This window comes from Perognathus longimembris, chromosome 1 (assembly GCF_023159225.1).
Source record: "Perognathus longimembris pacificus isolate PPM17 chromosome 1, ASM2315922v1, whole genome shotgun sequence".
Classification (NCBI taxonomy): Eukaryota; Metazoa; Chordata; class Mammalia; order Rodentia; family Heteromyidae; genus Perognathus; species Perognathus longimembris.
In genome coordinates this window covers 19,818,522-19,846,436 of record NC_063161.1, presented here as the reverse complement: position 1 = coordinate 19,846,436, position 27,915 = coordinate 19,818,522, and the positions used below count along the sequence as shown (strand labels likewise).

General features: G+C 42.7%; 1 protein-coding gene and 1 long non-coding RNA gene across 6 annotated transcripts in view; one reads left to right on the top strand and one right to left on the bottom strand.

Annotated features, from left to right (window-relative positions):
• Positions 1-27,915, bottom strand: part of Tmcc3 (transmembrane and coiled-coil domain family 3) — a 245,569-nt gene that overhangs the window by 66,654 nt on the left and 151,000 nt on the right. For 3 of the 5 annotated variants that reach the window (XM_048358208.1, XM_048358197.1, XM_048358204.1), the window contains exon 2: positions 6,397-6,495. Coding sequence is in view for 1 of the 5 variants with exons in the window: in XM_048358191.1 (XP_048214148.1) it covers positions 5,658-5,735 (78 nt within the window). In the remaining 4 variants the exon portion in view is untranslated. Of the gene's footprint in view, positions 1-225; positions 1,009-5,657; positions 5,892-6,396; positions 6,496-27,915 lie in introns of those variants that run through there. The other 2 variants (XM_048358191.1, XM_048358214.1) reach the window with 2 other exon arrangements.
• Positions 1,005-27,609, top strand: LOC125360197. Its single transcript, XR_007212659.1, has 4 exons — positions 1,005-1,498; positions 2,479-2,480; positions 19,319-19,335; positions 27,597-27,609. It is a non-coding gene; the product is annotated as an uncharacterized LOC125360197 (long non-coding RNA).

Below are 27,915 nucleotides of genomic sequence, written 5' to 3'. Positions count from 1 at the left end.
GCTGCCCGGGACTCACCACGAAGGTAGAGAAGGGAGTACTTAAGAAGCAAGCTTGAGTGAGAGAGAATTAGATTCCAAGACTAGCTCACCCATCATTTCCTAACAGCCACAGACCTTAAACAAATTACAAACCTGCCTGGGCCTCATGCTCCTCATTTGTGGAATGGAGGTATAAGCAGGCCACTGTGAGAATTAAGGACTATTTACTAAGCAATTGGTACATACCTGCTACTATGGTTACTGCACTCTTCCACGGAAGTTGTTTTGCCTGCTTATACAAAGGATCAACAAGTGCACTGCTTTCTTCAAGCCCCACTGCGCCCAAGTCGATGCAGTGGCTAGATTATGCACGAGTCATATGTCCTGATGTTCCTTTTCTAAGGAATGAAAAGTCCTCACTCTGATTCACAGTACAGTGATTCATGGTTCTCTTCCTTTTCTCTCACCACCCCCTCCACCGAAAACACAAAACACAATTAAGAAACAGCAGGGCAGAACGCTTCAGATTCTCTTTAAATCAAAAGGTGGGTTACTTTCATCTGGGATTTGGCTGGTATCTAACAGCAGCCGTGGAAATCTAGGCAGAGGGTCTGCAGCAAAACACATCCTGGGATGCAACTTGGGAGCAGCTGTGTTGGTGCTGTACAGCGGATGTGACAGGCGTGTGCGCTGGTGGTGGCTGGCAATTCATTCTCCGTGGAAAAAAGCAGAGAGCCTGCAGCAAAGCACAGCTCAAAATCCACATACCCCATCAATCTACACATCTTGAATGGAAGTAAAGGCTGGCATGAGAAATCATTATTCACAATTTCTTTAATGGGCTCTAGAATAAAACATATCACTACTTACAACAGTGCTCACAAACCATTCCATGTGCCACTTCACTGGGTCAGTGTCACCTACCACGCAAGTCTGTTTCCACTTGCCCGATTTCCTGCCTGAAGAGTAAGCACGCCATCATCAACTTACTGCCTCACTGCCCAACCAGTTCTACCATAAGAGCAGGGCAGGGCAATGAAGTGCATCCTCCTCTCCCTGACTGCCTGAAGCCATTACTCATGGAACACTGTGGACCTGTTGCCGATCCACAGAGCGCTTCAAGATGTGTTACAGGTGGCATTCATGTTCCACACATATCAGAGGTTCCTGTCTCTGAGCACAGGAGATGCTCATTAAGGATTTGTTGAACTGGTGAATTCTCTTGCCCTCAAAGTGCCAGTGCTATAGTTTATACACTGCATGGTAAGCCATGTCACGAGGAACATGTAAAGGGAGAAAGGGCTATGCTTTTCACAAAATTAGTGTCTTTCTACTTTCAAGATAATAGACACCTCTTCTACTGTAAGAATCAATAAGTAAACTGGGTTTACCATCTGCTGAGTTCTTACTGGCCACCAGGGACCAAGTTAAACACTTTATACACACTAGTGCACTTGTTTCTTGAACACCCCCCCCCCAGATGTCCAATGACACAGAGTGCACGGCAACATGACAGCAAGTCCTGCCCTTTAGGATGAGCCTCATGAACAGAGATCTATATAGGTCAATCCTTCAACTCTTGCCTGCATGATGAACTACAAGTTGGTGAAAGTCCTAAGTGCATGAATGAACAAAAATGGGAGTGATTGGGGAGATACAGAAGGAAGAAATCAAGTGCAGAAAAACATCAAAGGAAGACCAAGTGGTGTTGTGATGGCTTGAAAGGATGAGGGAGAGAAAAAATGGAGGTGAGTTACAGTTTCAGATTAGTGATGGCATTAGTAGAGAGAAAATGACCTCCTTTACATACAGATAGAAATAGCTAACACATAAGTGTACATAACCTTTCACATTTGTTTGTTTTACACTCTTACTGAAGACCCTCCATTACTCTCTAAGGAATGAACTAACATCATCTCTTCTGGAAGTTCAGAAAGGTTATTTTGGACTTTCTTCTGGTAGTCACCTAGTTGGAAAATACACAGAGCCAGAATACCATCCAGGCCAGTCTGACACTGAAGCCCCAGTTTTATAGAAACATAACTGTTTATAGAAACAATCATGCGCCACATCAAATCAGGTGTTTTAAATGAGAACATTTAAAATGAGAGCCAACTAGCAAACATCTAATAAAGCCTAGTTATTATGTAGAAAACAGACTTTAAGTATGACAGGCTTTAACTATGTAGGGCATGAAAAAAAAAGTAAGATTCCAATTGTGAGCCTCTTTTTTTTTTTAAGTACAGAGATGCTATGTGTGTCAAATTAACAAACATCATTTGAGTCTTGCAAGATAAAGTTTTAAAATGTGAATGATCCTGACTGGGAGCTTAGAGACAACCACAGAATTAGGTCCATTGCATTTTTTGAGTGGGGTCGAGGGTTGGGGAAACTAGGTTAGTTCACCTGGTTGTAAAAACAGTCTTTTGAAATGTTAAAATAGTGCATTGCCTCATTATTATTCCTGTCTCAAAGGCCTAAACAAGCTGGGCAAGAGAGATGTGAATTTTCCCTGTTAGCACAACAAGGCATCAATATTGAATTAAAAAAAAAAAGAGTCATTAGCTCCCTTTCTGCATGGGGAGCAGGAAATTCTTCTCTTTTTCTACTAAATATTGTATTACATCATTAGTATATTAAAATAAATCCTTGCTACAATTTTTTTTTAAAGAGAGAAGAAAAAAAGACCATTTGGTAACCACAAACATGCACCTCTTCCTGGGAGGAACTGCATATGCTTGGAAGGCTAATCACATCTTCCCATGTACCCTACTTGTCTGTAGTATTTTTAGGGGAATTTCAATTCACCAAATGAGAGAGACTATGAAGGTTCTTTCGACAATCTACTAGTTTGTTCCCAAGGAGAGAGTGACAGTAAAAAATGAAGTGCTAGTATAATTTCAGGTTTTTCCTTTACTTCCCATTTTTCTGGCTGTAAGAGGAAAATGCTTTTATGGCTGCATTTAATTGAGTTTCACAACACAGGAGCTAGAATCATCTAATGGATGGACACTTTCTGCACAGGAAAATTGCTTTTGCTTTTCCTTCATTACAGCAGACTTCTTGCAGCCTTAAGGATGGGCTCAAAAATCCCATCTGCCCCACTTGAGAAAAGTTTTATAAGTTTGCCAAGATTTCACTAGCTCTCCTGATCCTTTGCAGTTTCAAAAATAAAACCCCTAATATCAGACAGTCAAGATATCTTAACTGGGATCTCAACAAATTCAGCACCAGTGGTAGAACCTGTGGTCAGAGTCTTCTGAGGTTCCAAGCCCTCCTCCTGGGTTCTTCCAGTTTTAACTAGTTCTTGCCCCATAGGCTCAGTTTAAATAATGGGCACAGCCAAGTGCTGTAATCCTGTAATCCTAGCTAGTCAGGAAGCTGAGATCTGAGGATGGTGGTTTGGAGCACAAAAGTCCTTGAGTCTCTGATATACAATTAAAAAACAAAACAAGGGGCTGGGGATATAGCCTAGCAAGCAAGAGTGCCTGCCTCGGATACACGAGGCCCTAGGTTCGATTCCCCAGCACCACATATACAGAAAACGGCCAGAAGCGGCGCTGTGGCTCAAGTGGCAGAGTGCTAGCCTTGAGCGGGAAGAAGCCAGGGACAGTGCTCAGGCCCTGAGTCCAAGGCCCAGGACTGGCCAAAAAAAAACAAAAAAACAAAACAAAACAAAAAAAACCCACAGAAGTGGAGCTGCAGCTCAAGTGGTAGAGCACCAGCCTTGCACAAAAAAAGCCAAGCAAGAACATGAAGCCCTGAGCTCAAGCCAGTACCAGTACAGATGCACACACATGTGCATATATGTACACACACACAGAATAATGGGAGCATATAATGTCTAACTTAGTATTACACAGTCTACTTAGAAATCAGCTTTCTTCCTGCTGACAAAACAATGTAGCAGTTTTAACAGCCTAAACAGAATTTTAACTAAAATAAAGCCCATTCATGTAAGATGGTGAAGACAGGTGTGGAACTGGAGAAATGGTAGATACAGCAAAGATAAATTAAGTCTGCAGTTCAATCGCCCCTCCCCCCTGCTGTAGCGATTTACATCTCAGTAGTGAGACACAGAGGTCTGCTTGGAGGTAAGGAACAATGAGTTTTGCAAAGTTGCATTCCAAGGGGTTTGTCAACAGCTTAAATGAGCTCACAGTAAGATCACTAGCCTTGTTTACATGAAGATCATCACGACTGTAACAAGAAAACCGGGCCTGCACATCTGTCTTCTTGAAATCTCTTCTGTCAACTGCAACATTAACTTTATAGACTCTTCTCCAATTACAAGTGGCATTAGAAAAAGACCTTTCTGCAGTTAGCTGTGTTAATAAACAGTCTTCTAACTATAGGAAGGCCTTCATGTTTATGTTTAATGTTCCCTTTCATAACATTGTCATGAAACTTTTAAAGAAAAAAAGTACATTGAAGTGGCCAATGGGGAGGAGTGGGTTGCTGAAAATATTATTCCACCAACCATCATATTTGTTAAACTCCCTCTTAAATTAACAGGTATTAAAGGGAAAATAGACAAACATACCAGGGCTCATTACTTCTGGAGCAAGTAATTCCTACTTTCAATGATGACTGAACACCCAAATCCTGCATAGGCGACTTTCTCCATCTGGGTGGTGTCTGGATTTTGGAGGAGGCAGGCCAGAATCAGCCCACTCTGCCCCCGTGAACTTTGTACAAGGAAGCCGACACCGAAATCCCCAGTGATTGGACAACTGAGGAGACGGTGGTTCAAAGAACAACTTCAGGTGTCTCCTGCCAGAACCCATAGATGCCAGGGAGGAGGAGGTACTGTGTTAAATGGCACTTCTCCCGGAGGAGATCGGATTCTGGAGCCTGAAGTGGAGCCTCGCCACGATAAGATGAAAGTATCCAGGGGAGGAACAGGCTTCCTCTCCCCGGGGCACAGCAGAGAGGGGCGCTGGGGGCTGCAGCCTCGGGCTTCAGACCGGAGCCCCCATCGGAGCTCATCTCCGCAGAGCTTGCTCACCAGAGCTAATTTCGCCCACAGCCAAAATCAGCAACAGCAAATTACCCTGCCAATAATGGCGAGGGCGCCTGCTCAGTACGGCTGCAAACTCCGGAGTGGCAGCGCGAAGATGGACTTTCGGCTCGGAGCAGCGCGCGAGGTGCCGCGCCGGGCCCGGCCACAGCAGGCCAGGGGCCCCAGGTGTGTGGAGGAGGCGGGCGGCACAGCCCGGGCAACCCCGGGAAGGTGTCGGTGCCCGGGGGCCAGAGCTCCAGCGCGCCCCAGGCCGCGCGCGGCGGGGTCCTCCCAGTGTCCCGGCTCCCCGTGGCGGGGGGGGGGCGCTCCCTGCTGGGAAGGGAGGGCGGCGGAGCGCCCGCCGTCCGGGACTCGGGGAGCTCCCGGTGCGCGCCCGGGGCAGGGCCCGGCGGCGCTGGCTTGTTCTGCTCCGCTCTGCTCCCGACCCCGGAGGCGGTCTCCAGGGCTCGGGGATGCAGGCTGAGCTCCGACGCCCCGCTCCTCAGCCCCTGCGGGCGCGTCAGAGTGGGACGCGCACGCGTGGACCCCCGCAGCCGGAGAGGCAGGCGGCTAAGGTGAAGAGTGGGTGAGAGTTGGTAGAGGCCCGGCCCCCTCCCGCCCGGCGCCCCCTCCGCCCGGCGCCCCCTCCACCCGGCAGGCAGCCCGCGCCTCTCACCCGGCGCTTGCAGCGCTGTTGCCGGCCGGGGTCCGAGTATGTCCGGTCCACAGTGAGCGCCGTGTCGCTGCCCGGCATGTCGGCGCTCGGGCTGGGAACTTCGCGGTCTCCCGGGACGAGCCGCGGCTGAGGGGGCTGAGGGGGCGGCGCGGGCGGCTGCAGCTGTTGCCGACACCCGCGCGGCCGCCCAGCGCCGCAGCCAAAGCAGCCGCCACGGCCGCCTCCCGGGGTTAGGGGTGGGGCTAGGGTGGCGAGGAGGAGGTGGGCTGGGAGGTGAGGTCCCGCCCCCTATCTGGGCCGCCCGAGGCCCCGCCCCCTGAGCCCCGCCCCCTGAGCCCCGCTGGGCGCCCGCCCCAGCCTGGGCAATTTCCCTGCTTGCTTCCCACCGCTGCCCCGACTTCGGTTGAGACTTGGTCCCGCCCTCTCCTCCCCCCACGCGGCCCCCACTCCACAGATGAGCGACGTCTACCCTGGCTTGTTGGCTTATTTGGACGCTTATGGTACAAAATGGCTTTGCGAGCAAGAAGTTGACTCCTGTCTGAAGTGCTTCCATTAGGCTGCTCCCCATTCAACAGGCAAGCACTGACTGGGCAGCAACGGTGAAACCAGACCGTGGACCAGGGCCCAGAGATGGGAAAACAGAAAACAGGCTGTTTGTTCCCTCTTTGTGATTCCTCTGGGCACACTTCCACTAAGATCCCACCGGGTTGTGTGTTTTAATTTTGCATAGCTGACTCACCGAGTTTGTAAGCTACTTGAAAGTCCGGACATGGCTTTTCATTTTCATAAGTAGTCTCTATTTCCCAGTGAATGCGCTCTGCCCACAGGATTTTGGAGTCTGCAAAAAAAGGGCTTTATTGGTGAGCAATTAGATACCATTTTTCTGAACCCAAGCTCTGAATACCTGATCTGGTTAGGCAGGATGTAGCCTTGCAGCCCCGGGGATTGGCAGGTTTAAAGCACTGTTTTGAGTAAAGGAGTTGCATGATTTCCCTTTTCACTTACAACATATGCAAATATAGTTACAATATAAACAAACTATGTAAGATAAATTAAAGTTCTAGTAAAAAAGCACAGCTTAAAACTGTCCTAAGAAAAGGGAAGATCATTTTTACCTTAAGCCATAAAAAACAGGTCTCAGAAAGCATAAACTATAAAAGTTGGATAATATTAAAATTTTTTCAACATCTGTATAACTAGAAATGATAAAGTGAAAAAGGAAAGCCACAGACTGAACTTCAGCTTAAAAATTAGTATGTGGAATTTCACAATCTGAGAAAAATAAGCAAACCACAGAAAATTACCTGCAGTAAGATTCTGCTCATGTAAGAAGTATATATATGTATATATATACAACGATTAGCCTGGTGTGGTGGTGTATGACTGTAATCCCAGCATTTAGGGGGCTGAGGAAGGAGGATTCTGAATTTGAGGACACCTTCAGCTACAAAGCAAGACCCTAGTTCAAAGAATATAAAAGAGAAAGAGAGAGAGATTACCCCTCCCCCAAAATACTAATAAAGATATAAACCAGGTCACAGTCTCGTGCCTGTAATCCTAATTACTTTGAAGGCTGATATGGGAGGTACATGATTTGGATCCAGTTTGTGCAGAAAAGTCCCCAAGACCCTAGGGCCAAAAATAACCAAAAAGGAGTTGAGCTAGAGTCATGGCTCAGGCCATATTCCAAGCCCCACCAGTCCCTTGGATTTTGCTGAAGGAGAGAGGAAGAAAGGCAGAGAGCAGATGGGTAGAGGGACCTAGAGAGAGGAAAGGAGGAAAGAAGAGAGAAAGCAAATTTCTCACAGTATAAGGATTCTGGGCCTCTGATGGACCTCCAAATGCCTCACTCTGGAAAAACAGTAAAATAACACTTAAAGTAACAAAAGTAACTATCAGAAATACAAAGGTTCTCACCTAGGGGTGTGAAATAAGAATGTACTTCCAAGGTGTAAGGAGCACAAGGCAGCATAGGCTAACCACCAAAGAACTGGATCAGGCTTAAAGTTTGGAAAGATAAGACAAAACTTTATAAAACAGGCAGAATTACACCTGCTGTTTGTAGTTCATCCTTATTGGGACCTTCAGCTCTACTTTAAACTGGGCTGGTTTAGTTCCTGGCTTTCCTCTCCAGGAGAGAGAGGCACATGAGCCAGCCTTGGCCAATCAGGAGTCACTGTGACTTGTGCAGAGATAGGCATGTGACCTAGTCAGAGCCAATCAGTATCACCCCTCAGACTTTGGCTGCTAGGAAAGAGCCTTATCTTCAGAGAGTATTGCTAAGCGGGGACAATAAGCCGATTGCCAAGGTGGACTTCTTGCTACTATACAAAGAAGTTTCTCTGGGAAAGCAGAGCCGTGGAATGAAGCAAAGTCCCTTGCTGAATTGTTTGTGCACTAGATCCTGCTCTCTTCCTATCTCTACATGACAAGCCACTCTATAATGGTTTGGCTTACAACAGTAACCACCATTCATTTGCTCATGGCTATGCAGTTTGGGTAGCCCTCCCAGAAAGTGGCCTTTCTCTCACACTGGCAATGCTGGGGTGGGAGTATCCAAAATGGCTTCATTTATGTCAGAATCAATAGGAATGGGGTTAGCTGGAATGGCTGGACCCAGCCACACCTCTGTCCTGGTACATAAACACACACACACACACACACACACACGTGTGTATATATGTATATGTATATGTATAAGTATACGTATATGTATGTATGTATTCTAGAGAGTGAACTCAGAGGCTTAAGCTCTCACTTGGCTTTTCTTTGCTCAAGACTCTACGCTACCAGTTGAGCCATATCTCCATAGAAATGGCTTTTTGTTGGTTAATTGGTGAAAATTTGACTTTTCTACTCAGGCTATCTGAACCACGATCCTCAGATTTCAGCCTCCTGATTAACAAGGATTACAGGTATAAGCCACAAGTGCCTAGATTGTTTACATATTTTTAGTTAAATATTTTTTGATTATATAGTCTCTTATCTTCCAAGGGACCCCTCTCTCCCTCTCACTCTTCTGCTAAGAGAGGGCAAGCATGCTTGTCATACAGAGTTTGAGAGATGGCCAGCCACCATCTTGGAATGTATCCACTACCAGCTATGGTCTGGCTGTCACTACACCCTCTTTTCAGTGATATCAAATCTGTGTTTCTCCTTTGTGTAGGCCACTTAGAGATGAGCATTTCCTTCCTGTAACCCAAAAATCCTGACCAGTATAATATGTAATTGATGTCAAGCACAGGCAGAAAGAAGGCAAAGGGAAGGATGGCATTTCAAGGCTAGATACTCAGAAGGCTGAGATTGGAAAGATCTCAGTAAAGGGGCTCAGAATGCGCAAGAAGTTAGCCAGACTCTAGCTATACCAATAAGCTGAAAGTGCTGGGTAACACACACCTGTGGTCCTAGCTATATAGGAGATGGAAGTAGTAAGGATCATGGTCTGAGGCCCAGGCAAAACTAAAGTAAGAACGTGCTAGGGGCATGGCTCAAGTGGTAAAGTACCTGCCTAGCAAGCTGGAGGTCCTGAATTCAAACTATAGTACTGCCAGAGAGAGAAAGGGAGGTAAAGAAGAAGGCAAAAGGAGGAATAGAGGGAGGAGAGAAAGAGAGAGAGAGAGAAAAAAAACTGCGAGAGATGGAGATGGAGGGACCAAGAGAGAAGTCTGGACACCATGAATAGGGAGTATGAAAAGGAGAATTCTAGTAGGGGTATGAAAGGTTCTTGAAAGGTTCTGAGACTACTAACCAGAACCTTCTGTGGTCATTCTAGATGTTATCTTATTATCTTGTGAGCTGTTATATTATTATCTGTTCTACTTAGGCTATAAAATTTACAACCATATATTATTTGAATATTTCAGGAGACCTATTTCTGTTCACCCCCCCCCCTCCACCTACTACCAAATTACAGGCTACCTGAGGGAAAAGGGGCTTCAGCTTCTGGGTAAGTGTGTATATCCCTGAGAGTTCTGAACATGATATTCAAGACATACTTGCTCAATGAAGGTGTGAATCAATCAAGTCAACATTTACTAATATCTACTCCTTTCCTAGACACTAGTCTTTTTAAAAAATGACTAAGATGTAAGCAAGATACAGTTTTTGCTTTCACCCAGGTGGAATGAATAATTCATAATGATGAAAATTTGCTAGATGATAAATGTTATTGAATTTCAGATGTTGAGGAGATATTGAAGTTTGTGAATTCTCCAGTTATTTATTGAGCATCTTTGATAGGACACACTCTGTTCTTTTCTTATTTTTTTAGTTTGTCATGGGGCTTGAACTCTGGACTAGGTGCTGTCCCTGAGCTCTTAAGCTCAAGCCTAGCACTCTACCACTTGAGCCACAGCACCACTTCCAACACACTCTGTTCTTGATGCTGGGAATATGATGAGTAAGACATCCTGAGGAGACATCCCTAAAGTTCACCTAGATGCCAAGATAGCCATGTCCTTGGCACAGTCGTAGGACAAAGGAAGGAAGCAGACTCATGCCGCTCACCTTCTCCAAGTCCCAGCTTACCATGTCTTCCCAGCAGCTAGAAGAAAGGAGTCAGAAGACACTATGATTTTGTTAGTGAAAATCATTTCTAAGGGGAAATGATTATTTCTTTCCATGTTCCATTTCAATTCAACAGTCCATGGAAGTATTCCCTCTGGGGAAAAGATTCATAAAACAAAAACAAAAAGTACAATAATTTTTCCTCTCCCTTAAGGATTTAAGGACAGAGAGAGAGAGAGAGAGAGAGAGAGAGAGAGAGAGAGAGAGAGAGAGAGAGAGAACGAGAGAGAGAGAGCTAAAGAGAAAATAAATCTAAGCCAGGTGCTGGTGGCTCATACCTGTAACACTAGATACTCAGGAGGCTGATATCTGAGGATCACAGTTCAAAGCTATCTTGGGCAGAAAAGTCTGTGAGACTCTTATCTCCAATAACTACTCAGAAAAAGGCAGAAGTGGTACTGTGGCTCAAGTGGTAAAGCACTAGCCTTGAGCAAAAGAAGCTGAGGGTCAGCACCCATGTCTTGAGTTCAAGCCCCAGGACCTGCCACACACAAAAAAGAATAAATCTGATTAAAAAAATTTATTTTACTAGCTTGAAGTGAAGCATACTGATCAGATATATCTGATATCTGGTAGCAAAAAAAATTTAAATGTCTTCATTGGGAACTAGAAGCTTCCAGGCCTATTGCAAATAATAAGCTCTAAAACCACCTGGTTTAGAGCCAATGACAAATGGCCAGTCTTAACACTTGCCTTTAATTTTGAACATACCTTATTTCATATGAATCTAAGGAAATAATTCCTGATATTTATTTAGTGGTAGCGATGATCTGGCATAGAAACCTCAAATTTCCACTTGGCATGGTTTGGTTAAAAAAAAAAAAGTAGAGAAGCTCAAATGAAACTCAGCAGGCTTGTGAATTTGCCTTTGATCACTCCTTTCTTAGCAAATGCAGCCATTTCATATTATTGATTTCTTAAGAGCAATGATTATCAGAGGATTATACAGACAGCCTATGAGGGTTTCAGGAGCTAGTCACAGACATTCACCTTCCCTGAAGACTCAAAGCTACATTGGGAAGTGCAATAATATATTTTCCTTCATCAAAATTAAAACCCATTTTTTTATTTAAAAAAGGCTTGTTGACAGACTGAAAAGGCAAAATGCAGACAAGGAGAAAAGATTACCCCAAAAGGATTTGTGTTTGCATTGTATTGAGAACTATTGAGGCCAGGGTGTAGCTCAGTGGTAGAATGCTTGCATAGCATGCATGAGGTATTTGGTTTGATCCCTGGCAACACATACACCAAGCAGGGGAAGAGGAGAGGGAAAGAGGGAGAAAAGGGGAGAGGAGAAGACAGAGGGAAGAGAAAAAGGAGATGCTTAAACTTTGCCAGGTGCAATGGCACAACCCCATAATCCTTGCATCAAAGAGACAGAGACAAGTGAATTGTGAATCTGAGGACAGCCTAGGCTATATGGCAATACCTGTCTCAAGAACAAAATAAAACCAGCCAAGAATTCTCAAGATTCAATAGTAAAAATATTTGTAATCCAATTAGAATTGGATTTTCAATTGGAACAGACGTTTGATTGAACACAATATGTTTTTGTGTGTGTGGCCAGTCCTGGGCCTTGAACTCAGGGCCTGAGCACTGTCCCTGGCTTCCTTTTGCTCAAGGCTAGCACTCTGCCACTTGAGCCACAGCGCCACTTCTGGCCATTTTCTATATATGTGGTGCTGGGGAATCGAACCCAGGGCTTCAAGTATACAAGGCAAGCGCTCTTGCCACTAGGCCACATTCCCAGCCCGATTGAACACAATATGAACACATGGTAATATATTCCATGTCCTCAGCCACAAGGGAAATACAAAGTAAAACCACAAGGAGACATGGCTATGCACTGACCAGAACCACTAACATGAAAGAGTTACAACAGAATGCTGATAGGGGTGTGGTGAAAGTAGACAATTCATCCATTACTGGTGCAAGTGTAGAGTAGTTTAGCCTGTTTGGTGGAAAGCAGTGTGGCCGGGTTTGTTTGTTTTTTTGTTTTGTTTTTTCTAAAACAAAAGTATGCAAACACCATCTGACCTAGCATCTATCCTAGAGAAATGGAAACTTACACGAAGCCCTATGCATAAATGTTCACAGCAGCTTTATTCATAACAGCAAACCCTGGAAGCAGCCCACTGTCCCTGAAGGTGATCCAACTTCCATGCCATGACAGTGAATGAAAACCAACTATTGATATGTAACCACTTAGAAGCATATCCAGCAAATTTTGCTGAGCCAATACAGCCCATTCCCAAGAATGGCTCCTTTAATGTAGCACTTTTGAAACGGTAAGATTATATTTCTATAGAAATGGGGAAGAGTTGAGTCATTGCCAATGGCTAGGACCTGAAGTGCGCGGGTACAAATGGGCAAAGGAGGAGCTGCGATATGGGGGAGAGGTAACTGCAGGCAGGAGGACCCTGTGACACCAAGGAAAGAGGCTGTGGTGATGGAAGCATTCTGTAAATGGGGAGTGCTGGTACACAAAACCTAAACATATAAAGTAGCAGAGGATGAAATACACCCATGCACACACAGAGTTGTGTGTACAGATGGTACCAACTGACCATGGTTCAACTTAATGAGTTTTCAACTTCGTAAAGCAATATATCTTCAGCAGACATTATGATTTGACTTTTGATCTTTTCCTAAGCTAATAATACACACTTAGATTCTCTCTCTCTCTCTCTCTCTCTCTCTCTCTCTCTCTCTCTCTCTCCCTCCCTCCCTTTCTCTGTCAGCCATGGGTCTTGAACTCAGGGCCTGGGTGCTCTCCCTGACACTTTTTTGGCTCAAGGGTAGCACTCTACCACTGGTTAATTGGCGATAAGAGTCTCATGGACTTTCCTGCCCCAGCTAGCTTCGATGATCCTCAGATCTCAGCCTCCTAAGTAGCTAGAATTATAGGAATGAGCCACTTGCACAGAGCTTAGACACTCTCTTTTTTATGCTGGGCAGAGGTAGAGAGCGATAGCTCCTTGTTAGTCACATTGCCATGCCATAATCCAGACACTACAATGTAGTGTGTTGTTATGATGGTCAGTAGGTTAGGTATATTTGAATGCATCTTTTTTGTAGTATTAGAGCTTCATACTTGCTGCTTGAGCTGTGACTACAAATTCCTTAGTTTTTTGTTTTGTTTTGTTTTGAGACAGAATTTTACTACCTTTGTCTAGGTCAGCCTTGAACTCAAAATCCTTCAACCCTTGCCTTCTGAGTAGTGATATTACAGGCCTGAATCCACATGCTTGGCCTTAAATGAATATTAGACTTATAATATCTTCTACTTACGTTGGGGTTGATGTCACATAGCTCATCATTAGTAGAAGAGCATGTATATAAACAAAATTGGGGGAACTCTGAGTAAGTGGTGAGTAGTATCAATATTAATATGGTACTTATACTATTTATACTAAAAATTTTTAAGAGACTACCATTGATAGATGCCTGGTAAACGGTACATGTGAGCTTTCCATATTATTCCGTACAGTTACACCTCAACCTATAATAACCTCTGTATTTTAAACTAAGGTCTAATTCTGGTCATTTATGAAGGAAAAACTTTGGGTTTAGGGAGGGAGGAGAGTAAAAAAAAGCTGGAATTGGAGCAGTGACTCAAGTGGTAGAATACTAATCTTGAGCAAAAACACTTAAGAGTAATGTGCAGGCCTTCAGCTTAAGCCCCAGAAAAGGTGTATGTGCATGCCCCCCCCCCACACACACTTTTTTTTTCGGACATGGGGCTTAAAATCTGGGCCTGGGTGCTGTCCCTGAGCTCTTCAGCTCAAGGCTAGCACTCTACCACTTGAGCCATAACATGACATTTGGTTTACTGGTGGTTAATTGGAGATAAGAGTCTCAAGGACCTTCCTGCCCAGGCTGGCTTTGAATCACGATCCTCAGATATCAGCCTCCTGAGTAGCTAGGATCATAGGCATAAGCCACGGGTGGGCCAACGTATTTTAAACTAAGGTGTGACTGTGGTCATTTTGACCGTGGTCATTTTGGGGTTTGAGAAGGAGGGAAGAAAGCAACATAGCTATGGAAGTGGTTGCCATGTGAACATTTCCCTGGGGAACCTGTCCATACTCAATCTAAGTTCTTCCAGGTTCTGCCCACTTGCTGCCTCAGAGAATTGGGTCTGCAGGAGAAATGGAAGGCAAAGGGAAGCCTCTGGATGATGTTCATTAGTGACTGGACACCTGTACCTGGCCACACATAGGCTCTGTCTCAACCCAAGCCAATAATGAACAACTTGATGTTAAGAGCTTGTTCTTTATTCTGACCCACCAATGCTGAGCACAGCACCACACACAAAGGAATTTTTCTGTTGAGCCAATTACTGATTATTAAGTCCTGACTTGGTTGAAAGCATATATTCAAATTCACAGATTTGACTCAATTCCAAAATGATTCCTTATGTTCTGAGTTATTCAATAAAAATTTACATTGTTACCAGGCACTGATGGCTCATGCTTATAATCCCAGCTACTCAGGAGGCTAAGATCTGAGGATCGCAGTTTGTAGCTAGCCTGAACAGAAAAGTCTGTGAGGCTCTTATCTCCAATAAACTACTCAGAAAAAGCCAGAAGTGTCACTGTGGCTCAAGAGGTAGAATGCTAGCCTTGAACAAAAGAAGCTCAGGGACAACTCCCCAGGCCTTGAGTTCAAGTCCCAACCCCTCCCCCCAAAAAAACTATGTCAAACTGAGTAGAGAATTGCATTAATTCACCTGCTCTACTGATTTATTTGTTTGTTTTGGTGGTTGGGGGAGGTTGTCCCACACTGGCTTGACTCTTCTTTTATTTTCTTTTTTGTTCTTTTTTGTTTTGTTGTTGATTGTGTGGCTTGAACTCAGAACCTGGGTGTTGTCCCTGAGCTCTTTTGCTCAAGGCTAATGCTCTACCACTTTGAGCCAAAGCACCATTTCTGGTTTTCTGGAGATGAGTCTCACAGACTTTCCTATCTGGGTTGTCTTTGACCAGGATCCTCAGATCTCAGCCTCCAGAGTGGCTAGATTTACAGCTGTGAGCCACTAGCATCTGGCTGAATGTTTTCTATTCACATACTACAGAGCATAATATGTGTGCTGTTGCTTCCAACCTCTCAACTTTGCCCCTTAGAAAGAAAGTCACTGTGTGTGTGTCTCTTGGCTACCTGCTATTGTAGCTTCTCAGAAGCTCACAATAATGTTAGAAAACAGAATCAGAGGAAAATACCTTTCCATGAATTGGGCACAGAATATCCAAATTAAAGTTTGGAACTAGAATTATGAACCTGTGGGTATCCACTTCACACAACCTCAGAGGAAGTGTTCTTTGGGGAGCTGTAGCTGACTCCATTCCCAGCATGGTCAACCCAGATGACTTTTTCAATTAAATTCCCACTGAATCTGAAGGATAAGCTAGCTATACCCCCAGGAACATGCAGCCTGTGAAAATGCACTTTGCTAGATGAGGATGAAGGGAAATGAAATTTCCCGAATAACCTGAAGAGATTATGTTTTCAGAGGCCTAAGTTACACTCCCCTCAGCAGGAAGGGTGCTCTGCTTGTTAAACCAATCCTTGTCCACTAGGGTCCATGCTCATTGCCCTTGTTTCCGAATTCTGACAGCATCTGTTTCTTAGATCACTGTAACACTCAGTTACAAACGATCTGGTGCTGTGCTGGGAGGTAGAACGGTCCTCCAGAGACAGACCATCTGGATTCTCATCTTGGTGCTGCCAAGTCTTAGCTCTAGCATCCATAAGCTGGGTAGGGCAATAGCATCCACTTCATACCATTATTAAAGATAAAATGATATATGGGAAGGCATACAAAATAAGAACTTGATAAATATCTGTGGAAAACAAAAACAACCTCCAAGCCCATCTTCAGGTGATACTGCTGGCTCTGTATAGTGACATTTCTGGAATTTCTGCTGCCATCCTGGAAATGTGCTTCTGAGGAGAGTGCATTTCAATGGAATACTTCATCTTTATAACTGGTAGTGGAGTGAGGTGGAAGGCAGGAGCCTGTGGCTGAGTGCTGGGCTGGCTCTGTCCCCCATGGGGCCCTCACCCCTCCACCTCTGCCCACACCATTGCTATCATCTCAGAGCATACGAACTACCACAGTGAAGAGGGTGAGCTTCCTCCCTTTCCAGTCCTGAGGCAATACTTCTACAGAGGAAAGTTGCCTTTGGTTTGTGCACTTTGATCAAATAATTCCACTGTTAGGAATCTATCCAAAATAAGACAATACATGAAAAGAATTGAGACCCCTACACCGGTGTCTCAGAAAAGGCTGAGACATTTCAAAGATTTACCATTTATGAAAAATAAAGGACTGATTGTATAAATGATGATATACACAGAAAATAATATAGTTATTGCAAATTGTGCTTGGGAAGAATATGAGGAAATATTAATGTGATAATTTTATTAAAATTATAATAAAAAGTCAGCTGGCTGTTCCAAAATAAATATACTCATTGCCTGACTTACATAACTGAAACCTCTCTGTGTATTACCACCTTTATAATAACAATAAATATATTTTTTAAAAAAAGGAAAAGGAAAAGTCAGCCAGGTGCCAGGCTCAGGTCTGTAATCCTAGCTATTTAGGAGGCTGAAATCTGAGGACTGCAGTTTGAAGTCAGTCTGGGCAGGAAAGCCTAGAAGACTCATATTCAATTAACTACCAAAGAGCTGGAGATAGAGCTGTAGCTCAAGTGGTAGAATGCTGCTTTGAATGAAAAGGCCAAGGGATAGTGATTAGGCCCTGAGTTCAAGCCCCAGTACCTGCACACGCACACAAAGGCCAGGATAACCCTGCCAGAAGGTCAGCATGGAAAGGCATTATGACTCTTAGTGTTGGCAGTTACTTGGAGCAGCAGGGGCCCCATACCCACCCCTCTACTCCTCACTGTATCTCCTAGTGGACACATGCCAACCAGGACATTCGTACAAGAATGTCACAGTCCCCATCTGGAAACAACCCACTGTCATCAACAACAGAATGGATAAATGTCACAGTCATTTCTCAATTAAGGTCAGTCAACTGTTGCCAAAAATAAAAAATTTCCTGCATGAAAATGTTAACTGGGAGCCTATTGTCTTAACTCATTTTACAAAGCAAGTTGTTTTTTCCCCTCCTATTATGTAATCAGACCTAATTCTGACTGTTACTAGAAGACTAACAAAATGCCCAGGGCAAAATAACAACTGAAATGTCTTCCATTTTTTAAAAAAATGATCAGGAGAAGTCCAAAAACATTTTGCTATTGAAGAGTAAGAAGAATGCTTTCTCTACTTCTTTTGTCTTTCTACAGCTTCTCTATAGTACTCAGCCCAAAGCCAGAAAATGACAACAGTTGTTGTCTATTCATCTGCACCAGGCACTTAGACACCAGCTAACTCTGAGTTCTTGCCAACTCTTGCCAGCTGTCTCTGGATGGGAGGTGCCTGCCATTCCCATTGTACTGAGTAGCAACTGAGTCGCAACCAGAGCTACTGAACATATGAAGTGTTTTGACCAAAGGTATCCAGTCAACAAATGGTCACAGTAGAATGGAAATTCCAGGTCCATCTGACTCCAAAGTCTGGTTCTTATTCATTAGGTGTATGTTCTTGGAAAATATATTTAGTTGTTTTGTTTTTTCTATTCAATTACTGGGACCGTTTGAGCTACAGTTCCACTTCTGGTTTTCTTGGTAATTAATTGGAAATAAGAGTCTCATGGACTTTTCTGTTCAGGCTGGCTTCAAACTGTGATCCATGGATCTCAGCCTCCTGAGCAGCTAGATTACAGGTGTGAGCCAATGGTGCCCAGCTATAGTCAGTCTTTGCAGGCCTGTTTCCTTACTTGAAGAATGTGGAAAATTATACCCCCAAATACTGACTCATAACCAAAAGTCTATGCTGGCACTACTAAAGAATGCATGGGGAATAACTTCAAGCCTTGTGAAAGCCACTGTCAGAATGTTCCTCACAACACATTAAATTTATATGCATTTGACTTGTCCCTACACTCTGCCTCACTTTCCCCTGCTTCTTCCCAATAGTTTAATGCACATCTTACATTCCTAATAACTTCCAAAGAGGAGATCCACATTCTAAGCTTTTTAAGAAAGAGTGTTTAAAATTCAAAATCAATGAATGACTTTAATCCTTTATCTGAAGACTTCCTGTAAATGTTTCCTATCATTTCTAAGCACTTCTAGACTTTCACTTTTGCATTTCAAGTTTCACAAAGTGAGAAGTCAATTCTGTATCACTTGGAAGAGAAGGTTCAATTTGCTGCAAGTATGTTGAAGTACTCAACTGTCCTGGCTGACAGTTTTGAAAGGTATTTTACAGTTCTATTATTTTGCATTGCTTCTTCCCAGATCAGCGATGGCTCATGCACTCCTAGCTCCTATTTCTGACACTCCATTGATTTCCCTCCTAGTTGAAGGAATGTCTTTTTTAAAAAAAAAAAAAAGTGGGGGGAGTAACAGGCATAAGAAACAGGGTACCCAGTAGGCAAATACATCAGGTCATACATGTGTGTGCATAGCACACACACACACGCATACACACACACACACACACACGAATTATCAGAAGTTACCAGGAATGCAACATGTAGACTTTTCTCAACTTTAGTTAGATTTGGTTATATGGAGTTAAAAAAACAACAGCAAAAAAAAAAACCCTTTAAAGTGCCAAAAGGAACTTGAAGTAGGAAGAAAAATAAATAAACAACCCAAGAAGCGGTCTCCAGTTTACATAGCTCAGCTTTGAATTTTTTCTCCACCCAACGAAGCAGAAGTCTACAAATTCCACTGCAGCCTCCTGACACTCACAATTGCAAACCTTTCCTCTGGAAAATTTGTCATTCTTCATTGTTTCCATCTGATCTTTTCACAAGCTGAACCATATTCTCTTCAACCCAAAAATGCTAGAATCTGTTACATCTGTTAGATAATCTATTTTTACAATATAGATTACCAATCAGGATGCACATTATTTGCAAGACCCAGGCTTGGAAACACATCTAAACTGTTGTGCTTAAATGTTTCCCTTATTTAGATAGCAACATTATTAATTATGCAACAAATGGTTGTCCAAAGCTACACTATCCAACAAGGTAGACAAGAAACCCTAGTGGGCACTGTACACTTGAGATATGCTACTGTGACTAAGGAGCTGAGTTTTAAATATTTACTTAATTTTAATCAATTAAATTTTAATGAATACCTTGAAGACATACAAAAAAAAGAAAACAAACATATCTCCTTAAAATAGGTTATCTCTTATTCAAAATTCTTGTAAACAATGATTTCAGAATTTGGAATGTTTGTCCATTCATAATGAGAAATCTTAGGGAAGTAAGCCAAGTCTAAACATGAAATTCACCTACTCCACAGACACAGCCTGTAAGGCAATTTTGTGCAGTATTTTTAATGCACCTGTATTTTGATTGCAACCTATCATGTAAGGCCAGGTGTGGAGTTTCTCACTGTGGTATCATACTAGTGCTCAAAAGTTTTGAATTTTGGAGAATTTCTTCACTTGGGATAATCTCGTTTCCATATTTAGTATGCCACAATATAAACAATAAATGCTTTTATTTAGTTATCAAACTATGAAAACACATAGGCTCACAAGTGTTCCCCACATCTCACTATATTAAACTCTAAGACCAATATAGTATAAATTATGGGCATCCTAAAGCTAATATTACATATAATTCTTTCTCCAGGTGATCTTAGAGGTAAAAATTCATCTCCCTTCCTTGGTAGCATATTATGTTCAACTATTCTGTCAACTATTAGCATAGTCTGGTTTATATTAAAGACACTGTGTATATGCTTATTACACTTCTAATCAATGGTGATTTCTTTTTTGAGTAGAAGATTCACTTGTCCATTAAAAAAAAATCTATCAGTCCCTAACATACTTCTTGCAATGAAAATCCTTCTATAAATGTTTGAGGATTTGAATATTATATATACTAGTGTGTTTTAAACATTCAACTTTCTATAAAAGAAAGCCTAAAACTAATATTGAGGTATTTTGTACTCATGGGGAAAAAGATACAGTATCAAGCAGATGTCAATTTTCCCTCATAGAAAAAGTCTACTGGGATTCAACAGATGAAACAGAACTCAGTCAAAGGGCCTTTCCTAAAAGCTAGCAAGCTTATGTAAAAATTAAATAGAAGCAAAAAGACAAGCTGGGGGAAAGGGTGCAAAAACAGCAGGTGCAGCACACCCTCTTTACAAGAGTGTGGGATATTTTATCACCAGGTGTAGTTAAGTTCCCGTGACTAGGAACAGGGAAATGCCTTAATGAAGACACAGCTCTGAATAGACTCAGAAGTACAGTATAGCACAGAGTGTTCTTAGACTCAATGGGCAGTGGAAACTATTGGTGAGGCAATGAAGAAAAGTAAAGCTGCAATAGATCACTGTGTACAAAACCAAATTAACAAAATAACCAGGTGCCACTTAGAAAACTGTATGTCATGTTTTCTATTATTGAGAATCTACTGAGGATTCCAAATGAACTCTTCTACCTAAATTATATACGACAAATCCATTATTTCTACCCAATCAATAGACACAAATAGGAATATATAAAAAGGCACAGATATAATGGCTTTTAAGACTTTGTTAGGAAGATATTTTATACAATGGTCTACAAATTATGATATTTTTTCCTTTCTTACTATATTGAGTAGAATGGAGGTCATTTGTGGCTTTGCAAAGGCCAAACTTTAAGGACTGAAGTAGAAGCCATGGAGGGACTCTGGGACTGGGCAAAACACTTTAAATGACTTCCTTTGTAACTCTGTGGAGGTGTAGCCACAGTTCCAGAGCAGTGACTGCCATGGAGTTCACAGCCTCTTCTCCCATACCTCCCTCTGGATTGCTGTTCACAGAGCCCAGATCTGTTTGGTCTCCACTCCCCACCTAGACTCAGTGGTTACTCTCTGCATAACTCTACCCAGTCGCCATTGGAGTCAGTATGGAGACAGCTCTTTCCCTGGGTGCTGCAGGGTTGCCACACTCGTGCACGCCTGAGCCCATGCTGACCTTTCATCCTGCCAGCAAAGGATGGTTTCAAGTACATACGTCTCACACAGGTCCCATGTCACCTCTACTGAATTCTCTTCATGCTAGAGAATTCACTGACCCTGTCCTCTAGACCTCCTGCTATGGAGATCCTGTGATGGTCTCATCACAAAGACCTGGTACTATGCCTAGCTGTCATAGTCAGCTTGGGCTTCCATAACAAAATAACCACAGATGAGGGATGCTTAAACCACAGAAGTTTATTTTGGGACCGTTCTAGGGTCTAGGTCCAGCTCAAGGTGGCAGCAGGATTGGTCTTCCCCAGGCCTCTCAGCTTCTTACAGGCAGCAGCCTTCTGGCTATGTCCTCATATGGTCATCTCACCACACAGGCACCCCACCCCCCAAGCCCCGCCCTGGTGTCTCCCAGTGTCTATCTGGGTTTCCATTTTGTATAAAGACACTAGTTATATCAGATTAGGGCCCAATCTACAAACATTATTTAAGTTAATTACCCCACATGTGAGGTGTTGGTGTTTAGGGATACGATGTATAAAGTTTAGGGGCATACCATGAAGTCTGTAACACCATTTCTGTGAGGATTTTCTTGCTGGATATGTGTCAGTAGCTATGTTGTGAGACAGCAGAACAGGGACAGAGATGGCTTCACAAATTCCATGGCCTTGGAAAGATAAAACCCTCATTTCTTTGGTTGGAAATTGCTCATTGTGAGATAGGTATTCTTTTAAACTCCTACTTAAATTTTACATAGAGACAAAGTTACATAAAGAATTTCATCAAAAGAAGTAATGATCCATTAAATGTCTTTGACAGCTTCTCCTGAACCCCCAGTCTTTTCTCCTTCAGAGTAGGTAGAGCTTTCAGTGAGCCATCTGTCTGTATAACATAGGCATGCAGTCTCTGACAAAGGGACAGAAAAGCAGAGTGGGAACAGAAGAAGAAAAGAGATAGGAAACAGGCATTGGTGGCTTACGCCTATAAATCCTCACTGCTCAGGAAGCTGAGATCTGAAGATCGAGGTTCAAAGCCAGCCCAGGATTTTCCTGCCTGGGCTGGCTTTGAACCTAAATCCTTGAGACATACCTTTAATTATCCACCAGAAAAATGGAAGTGGTGCTGTGGCTCAAAGTGGTAGAGCATTAGCCTTGAGCAAAAGAGATCAGTGACAGCACCCGGGCCCCAGGACTGACCAAAAAAAAAAAAAAAAAAAAATAGAGGTGTCCAGTGAATGGAGATCTCTGAAGAAAGAAGTTTGGTCAAAACAAATACACATACTACTGGTAGGTACAGATGAGCTGTTATGGTACTGCTTTGAATGGGACACTGAGCCTGGCCCCACCAAATGGATTTCTGGTTTGCAAAAGGGGTAAGAGGAAAGAAAAGGAAGTATTAAGCATTTTTGGTGTGTGCACTAGGCCTGGGGCTTGAACAAAAGGCCTGGACACTGTCTCTGAGCTTTTGTGCTCAAGGCTAGCACTCTGTCATTTGAGCTATAGCTCTATCTCTGGCTTTGGGGTAGTTAATTGGAGATAAAAGTGTCACAAACTTTCTTGTGTAGGCTGGCTTTGAGCCATGATTGTCATATTTCAGCCTCCTGAATAGATAGGATTACAGGCGTGAGCTGCCAGTACCTAGCAGAATTAAGCTTTTATTAGACCTACTGATTCACTTTTCAGTGAATTATAATCCACCTAACAAGACTTGGAAGACATGGAATTATCAGCCAGACAAGAGAACATTCTGGCTTTGTCTGCAGAAGTTTTCAGATGAGCAAAGGGCCTGACTGTCTCAGATTCTGTAGCATGCCTAAAGAAATACATTGAAGGAGCTGTGGCCAAAGAAAGGATTTTATAATTATGTATTGATTCATATTGGATTTCTTGGTCTATTTCAGAGTTTGGAAACTCTCCAGGATCATATCCCTGCCAATTCCTAGGTGGTTTATGGCAATTTCTAAGTATCTCCACATATGCATTTCCAACAGATGGGATTATTAAATGCTTAGTGCAAACAATGTGTTTCCACCCACCTGCAGACAAAGACGAGCTCCTCCTATTCTGATAAATATTTACATCTTGCCACTTACCCGCTTCAAGAATGCAGGCTATGGAATCCCACTGCTCTTTTTAAGGTGAATGCAAGGAATAGTTCATGCTTTTATTGAATTTTTCACTTAAATTGTTCTCAGAAGAAGTTAGCCTTTAGCATAAGGAATAGATACAGCTTGTGGTTGGTATTTCTTCCTTTATTTGTCAGTCATACTTCTGAATTTGATACAAATATTTTCCCAAGAAGTCATGTTTAATAAATATTTATATATTATAATATATGCCTAGAATACATACATATATATATGCCTAGAATTATGGAGATTTTTGAAAAGGACTGTGTGATTTTTTTTCAGATGCAGAAAACAAAGCCCAGATGTATGAAATGACCTGCTACAGTGGCAGAGGTGAATAAAGCAGGAGGAAAGGGAGAAGACAGAAGTTACAATGGCTGAGGTAAGGTTAGTTGGGTAGCTAGGCCTGGCTCTCTGTGTCTGTTAACTATTTCTTTTTCTTTCTTTTTGTTTTGTTTTGTTTTGCCAGTCCTGGAGCTTGAACTCAGGGCCTGAGCATTGTCCCTGGCTTCGTTTTGCTCAAGGTCAGCACTCTACCACTTGAGCCACAGCGCCACTTCTGGCCTTTTCTATGTATGTGGTGCTGAGGAATGGAACCTGGGGCTTCATGTATGCATGGCAAGCACTCTCCCACTAGGCCACAATCCCAGCCCATCTGTGAACTTTTATGAACACACACTTGTAACCTCATCCTTGTTCCAGGCTGAGGATGGCAGGGCTGAGATTGAGGGAGGTTAAGAAACTTGCCATAGTCACTGGAAGTAATTGATTGAAACCCAAGCCTGCTGAATACCACAGGCCAAGCTTTTTCCATTTCCCTACACTTTCTAAGAAAACAAGTAGAGCCAAGTTACATGTTTAAGTTCAAACTGGACATATATGAAAATACCATAATGGAATCCATTATTTTGTGCAATTAACATATGCTAACAAAGTCTTAAAATGTATTTATAAAAGCATTAAACTAAATTAGATCCAAAAGCTTCTGAAAACCTCAGGGTTACTTCCTACAATTCAGTCTGTGGATTGTTACTGGTTCCTGTTTTGGCAGAATAACTAACATTTAATTAACAAAGTAGGAATTAATACATAATTAGGTACAAATAAAGTGAATTCCTGGCTGTTTGACCTCAGTCAATCAGTGATGAGAAATCCCCTAATCTTTCGGGTCTTTTTATTTTGAGTGCAGTTAACTAAATGAGAATTGTAATATCCTAATCTTCAGCACAGGAAATTTACTAAGCTAGTCTATAAATTTGTGTTTATAATGACACCCAGAAAAACATAAAAGTGTCAACTAGGAACCAATTCAAACTCAAGACCACCTGACATCAGAAAATACCCTCAGGCTGGCACCAATGGCTCACGCCTATAATCCTAGCTACTAAGGAGGCTGAGATTTGAGGATCGTAGTTTGAGCCAGCTTAGGTACAAAAGTCTGTGAAAGTCTTTTCTCCAATAAATTACCCTTAAAAAGTCAGAAGTTGATCTGTGGCTCAAGTGGCAGAGTGCTAGCCTTGAGCAAAAGAAGCTCAGAGACAATGTCTAGGTCCTGAGTTCAAGCCCAGGATACCAACGTGTGCGCACACACACACACACACACACACACACACACACGAAAGGAAAGACATCTCATTACCCTCTGACACTTCCCAGGTAAAAGAAAAAGAAACATATACAAGAAAGCAAAGAGTAGATATTAAAACTATCACACTTGGGTGTGGAGGCTTCCACTATTATTGATGAAACACTAATTGGGACATATTTCACCAAACTGAGGTGCTGGTGCTTGACTTGTGTGAACCAACGAATTAGAAATAGTCTTACTTGGCAGAGAAAATAAATAGTTTTATTTAGTTTGATAACTTGTTTCTCCCGAACTACTAAAGCCAGTTCCACCACAGAGCCAATGAGATCTCAGGCTCAGCATCTCCTGATTGACTGAGAGTACTGTGAATGTGAGAGTCCCCTTCCGTCCTCAGATGTAAGTGCAAACTGAGCACTTGGGCAAGGGCCTGACTTATTGCCACTGCCACAGCTTACAGGGTGTGAGCTACTGCCATTCTAAAAGCCAGTGGCACACATACTACTAGTTTTCTAAAGGCAGCAGGTTACATTCCTGACGAGACTTTTCTACTCTGCTTACATTTAATGTGCATTTTCAGTCTAAGATTAAAGCTGTTTTTCCTTAATAATGCTTGCTTTTCTTTTGAATCACCAAGAAAATAAAATCTACATCTGCTCTTGGGTCATCCTTAGTAGAATAGAAACTGGGAAGGGAACAAATGGGCTTTTTCTGTTTTCTGTCATCATGTCTGTAATTAGGTGATGTTTTTTAGAGGAGAACAAAAATGTTCCAGGCAAAATAACCTTGCTGCAGTTTGGTAATTCAGAGTGCTCTCCCGGCAAGCCCAGTTATTATTCTTTTTTAATCTCAGCCTCTCTCAGGTGCCAAGAGTATATTCAGTAAATCAAATCTACTTCCTTCAGCATTTTAAATCCCATTTGTATCTGGACAGAAACACACACTTCCTTTGAAGGAAAGGAGCCATGTCTTTAAAAAGGAAGTTGATAAGCTTGAGATATGTCTTTTCTAAAAGAAAATAATCTAGCTAGGCTCAAGGGCATTCTGCCTCAGTGGAAATTAGAAACTTGTCCTTCAGATCATGGACATTGCTGTGCAAAATGCCAAGTAGACTGGTAGCACTGTGACCAACTCCACACAGTGGCAAACATGAGTCTTCAGGTGGTGACCTTAATCTCAGATTTGGGAAGCAGGGGGAGGTTCTGTCTTCCCTATCCCTGACTCAGAGAGGAACCCTATTTTGTGGGACTCATAAAGTTATTACTCCATGAGACCAGACTAAGGGAAATGATGGCCACAAAAAGGCCCTTCTAGATCAGGTGCTGGTGGCTCATGCCTGTCACCCTAGCTACTCAAGAGGCTGAGATCTGGGGATCACAGTTTGAAGCCAATCTGGGCAGGAAAGTCCATGAGACTTTTATTTCGAATTAACCTCCAAAATGCCAGAAGTGGAGCTGTGGTTTGAATGGTGTCCTGGCAGCCATCAGTAAAAAAAAAAAAAAAAAAAAAGTTCAGGGATGGTATCCAAGCCCTGAGTTCAAGTCTCAGGACTGGGTGGGGGGCAATAAAAGAGCAGTGTGTGAAGAAGAAGTGAGAATATGACCCTGGATTTACCAAGTTATATGCCACCACATCTGCACTTTCACAGTGCCCATGTTTTGCTGCCTTGGCCCTCATGTGGAAGAGAAAGGCAGAGGATGATGCTAAGGAAGATAAAGCCAAGGTAGAGGTCAAGCCACAGAGAAAACCCAAAAGCTTATCTGCTAAACTTGCTCCTCCACAGCCTAAAAAGGGCATGCAGAAAAAGGAGAGAAGGAACCCAAGGGTGGTGGGGGAAGGAAAAGGCTTTGCTAGCAAGGGTAGGTATAGCCCACCAAGATGGAGATGCTACAACAGACCTGCATAGGCAGTTGAAGGTACTGGAGCTATCTAGTGAAGCATTCTGATAACTGTGCACAGTTCAAAATATGATTTTTTCTTTTTGTCTTTTTGTAGGTCGTGGGGCTTGAACTTGGGGCCTGGGCACTGTCCCTCAGCTCAGTTTTTGCTCAAGGCTAGTGCTCTACCACTTTGACCCACAGTGCCACTTCTGGCTTTCTGATAGTTAATTGGAGATTAGAGTGTCACCAACTTTTCTTCTGGGCTGGCTTCAAACCGCAATCCTCAGATCACAGCTTCCAGGGTAACTACGATTACAGGCCTGGGCTCTAATACTATTTTATTTTGTGCCACTACTAAACTCCAGTGTTCAAATTAAGAAGTCATTGGACATTAGAAATGACTTTCTGATTTTGACCATCCATCTAAGAAGGGAGTTTGAAAGCTGTTGTATACTGTTAAAGACTGTCTGCCCATATCCTGTTTGATTACCATAATGGTTTATGAAAAGTATCTTTAATACAACTAGTACAGTCTGGCTTGGAAAAAAAGGCATATATGTGTATATATATATATATACATGTACATATATATGTATATATATACCCAAGATGATTTCAGTTTCCACATCCTCTTATTTATCCCAACCCTGAGTGGAAGTCTATTCCCACTGTCTTTTGTTCTTTGTTTGTTTTTCTGGTCCTGGGGCTTGAAGTCAAGGCCTAGACACTGTCCTTTAACATTTGTGCTAATGTCTGGTATTCTACCACTTGAATTATAGCTCACTTCTGGCCTTCTGGTGGTTAACCATAGATAAAAGTCTTAAAGACTTTACTGTCCAGGCTGGCTTCAAACTGAGACTCTTAGATCTCAGCCTCCTGACTAGCTAGCTAGGGTGACAGGCATGAACCACCAGTGCCTGGCTTCCTATTGTTTTCGAGTGTTACAAATCAGACATCTGCTTTTCCTTCACCCTGATGATAAAAATGGATCACTTAACCAATGAGAACAGCAGTTTTTGTCTTCACTTGGAAAATATTTTATG